Source organism: Rhyacophila brunnea, unplaced genomic scaffold, assembly GCF_057557595.1.
Source record: "Rhyacophila brunnea isolate RB1 unplaced genomic scaffold, BYU_Rbru_1.0 scaffold_6, whole genome shotgun sequence".
NCBI classification, from domain to species: Eukaryota; Metazoa; Arthropoda; class Insecta; order Trichoptera; family Rhyacophilidae; genus Rhyacophila; species Rhyacophila brunnea.
Window position 1 is genome coordinate 39079156 of NW_028233276.1, and position 3506 is coordinate 39082661.

Consider the following 3506-nt stretch of genomic DNA (forward strand, 5'->3'; position numbering starts at 1 on the left):
CTACTAAAACATATTACAAAATAAATTATTTAAAACATGCGTATAATATTTTACCCATTTAAAGTTAATAGTTAGGTACATACATAAAATAAGAATGATGTTTTTGCGGAAAAATTAATGAGCCTTATGGCAAATCATATTATTTTTAAAACTACGAATCTGTTTTTGAGCCAATCAAGTAAGTATTTATCTGGAACCGACTCCCCTATTAAAATAATAATCATCTCCGCTCACTATAAAAGGTCAGCGTCTGTTGTCACAAGTCAGTTTGGTTCTCTCAATTGACAAAACACATTCCCATCAACATGAAGTCATTCTTTTTGGTTGTTGCCCTGGCGATGTTCGTTGCTGTTCAGGTTTGTGGTTTTTTTAATACAATATACGCCGCAAGCGAAAGGGACAGTGATATTATTTTACCATACACAAAATTGTGATACAATTATTAATAAATTGAATTCCCTTGTCTATTAATTCAACTGAGTGTATTGTAGTAATAAATTAAAAAGAATTATGCAGATTTGATTATTGCATTTACTTATCTAATTATTTAAAATATTACGTATTATAAAAATATTTATTAATCATAAAATACATGTCCATATAAATATACTTAAACATAATATTTAGTGTTTACAAAATACAGCTTAAGTTAATTACGATATTTTTTTTAAAATATATTATAGTGTTGTAAAATATGATGCGTAAAAATTTATTCAGTTTATTTAATATTTACTAAAATGGGTACTTACAGTGAAAATATTTCACTTCCAAAGGGATATTTTATTTGTCAAGGTATATGATTATGAATGCGGTAGTTATTATAAAATATTATATAGTTATTATATTTTGCGTTATCGTTATCGCGTTTTTAAATTTTACCATTAGAATTAATTTAAATGTATTGAAAATATCTATTTTTTTTTTAAATTATACACTAATTATATTTTTTAGTTTTTGATAATTTCATTTTTTATATATATATTTCATTTGATAATTTCACCTTTGCGATATAAATTATAGTAAGTATTTGTTTATTATAACACGTACTTCATATACCTTTTATTTTTATTCACTCATTCAGAAAACAAATAATGTGACATAATAGTGAATAGCTAATGCATGGTGCATTGGCTAATACACAGTAACAGTGCAGAATGTGCAATAATTTATTATTATTAATAAAGAAAAGACACGCAGATACATAATTACTTACAGACATAAAAATGAAACAAAATAATTAGACTACTAGGAAAATATAGTGAATGATAATGTTTTTGTAACAGAAAAGTTCGATTGCATATTTAATACATTTACAAAAAATAAATAACTTAGGAAAATATATCAACCTTTGCATTACTACTAAATTGGTTTACATACAAATAATATTAGCATAATTTTACTTACCTAACGTTGAAATAAAATAATCAAAAATTTGGCACAATTTATATTTTTTTCTCTCTAGATCAGTTGGTAGGTCATCATTAAAAAAAAATGGTTATTATAATATCATTATATGAAAAGACAGTTGTAATATTTTAAATTCATTGCCAAGTTTAATTAAAATTTTATTAATAATCTATTAAGTCGTAGATAACATAACAGTTTCATAAATTATTTAATATAACTAAATGGTGTAGCGATTCCCCGGTAATCGAAAGGTTATGAACTCTTGTTTCGGCTTCGTTATTGAAACAATTTGTGATATGATTTGAAATTTACTTTTTGTTACTTGGCACGTCGTTTCGTAGATACGGCTGTATTTGAGAAAATAATAATTTGTTATCTCATGTTTTATTAACGATTATTTATTACAAAGTAGAAAATAATATTAGACATGACTATAAATCACAAAGAGTTTTCTTTTCTAATTGAATGTTGCGTTTATTTGACATATAATATTTATTTTTCACCTATATAGTTGAAATTATATTGTATGCATCAAACCAACTAGGTACCTATCAGTGGCAAAGGGTGGAGTTAGGCTGTTACGATCCAAAATAAATAGTATACATTAAACTTTGTCAGTCAAACGTATTTGTTTTCATTGAACTTTTTTGAAGTTTGTTAGTTTTTTTAAATTCAATTAAGCCCTGCCTTATCCATGCAATAGTAGGTAATAGTCAAATATTATTCTTTTATCTATATAATATCAAAACTATGCTATTAAACCATACGTAATTGTAAATATTTTAGAGATAGAAATTTTTATCGATTATGGTTTGGTTAAACAAAACTAGCCAGCACCACCTGCAAATCGTAGTCTTAGTTCAATGAAAACAAATTTAATATAACTGGCAAAGTTTAGTGAGCACGATTAATGTTTAATATTAATAGCTTACCTCAACCTTTCGCCACTGGTAACTATAGAATAACTAAAACATTATCAAAACGATATAATTAATAAAAAAGATAGTTTTTATATAATGTGTTATGAAGAAAATGTAAATTACCGTTTAAGTTCAATCAATAAGGAATGCACACTGGGGCTTGTAGACTGGAGGTTATACTTATAGATTTTTTATGAGGAATATTAGGTGCTTGTAGTTAATAAAAATTTATTTAATGTATGTTAAAAAAATATGTAACTTCAAATGATTTTTGACAGACACGGGATCCGCAGCTTCTGAAATGAATACGTTGCCAACATAACTTATAACAAAATACAACTCTAAATTTACAGGCACTGACAGATGAACAGAAGGAGATGATCAAGACTCACGGTAAGGCTTGCGTGGAAGAGACTGGAGCCGATATTGAGATGATCAAGAAGTTACGCACCGGAGACTGGAGCATGGAAGATGCCAAGCTGAAGTCATACAGCTTCTGCATGTTGAAAAAGACTGGCATCATGAGCGAAGATGGAACCATCCACAAGGACGTAGCCATCTCCAAAAATGATCCTGAAGACCAAAAGTTGGTAGAAGAAGCCATGGACAAATGTATGAAACTTGTTGGAGCCACCCACGAAGAGACAGCATGGAACTTGGTCAAATGCTACCAGGCCGAAAACCCCAACCATGGAATGTATTAAATAGTAATTATTTATTATATTAATTATTTTGATATGGAAATATTCATGTTTCTTTTTGCGAGTTTTTTTCATTGGAAGAAGTCGTAAAATTATACAAAGTTGGTTCAAACATCCACCAAACTCACGACCAATGATGTTGTAAAAATAAAAACCTCTTACTACAACAGTCTTTTGTTTTTTTTAATATTAATTATTATTTTTTATAACATTGTATTATAATTATTAATCATCTCCTATATATTATTATCCTAAGAGATTTTGGAAAATACACCAACAGCTCATTTAAGCGACATTTTATTGTTATTTTTACATCTTCACTTCGAAATGTGCGCTACCGAATTATCTACCGATTGAATTGACCAAATTTGAGAAATATCCGATGATTTGCCAGAAACGTGACGTTTATAACCGATATTTTCTCATATAGCGTATACAATTTGCCATACTTCTTTTAACGTACAGCAGAATGACGTCT

The 3506-nt window shown here is 27.9% G+C and overlaps 1 protein-coding gene across 1 annotated transcript; it reads left to right on the forward strand.

Annotated features, from left to right (window-relative positions):
* Nucleotides 1-241: 241 nt before the first annotated feature.
* On the forward strand, nt 242-3197 carry LOC147065670 (B2 protein-like). The gene is made up of 2 exons (XM_085956524.1): nt 242-356; nt 2681-3197. Exons 1-2 carry the CDS (start codon nt 306-308, stop codon nt 3029-3031), a joined length of 402 nt encoding a protein of 133 aa, XP_085812650.1. The 5' UTR covers nt 242-305; the 3' UTR covers nt 3032-3197.
* Nucleotides 3198-3506: the final 309 nt, after the last annotated feature.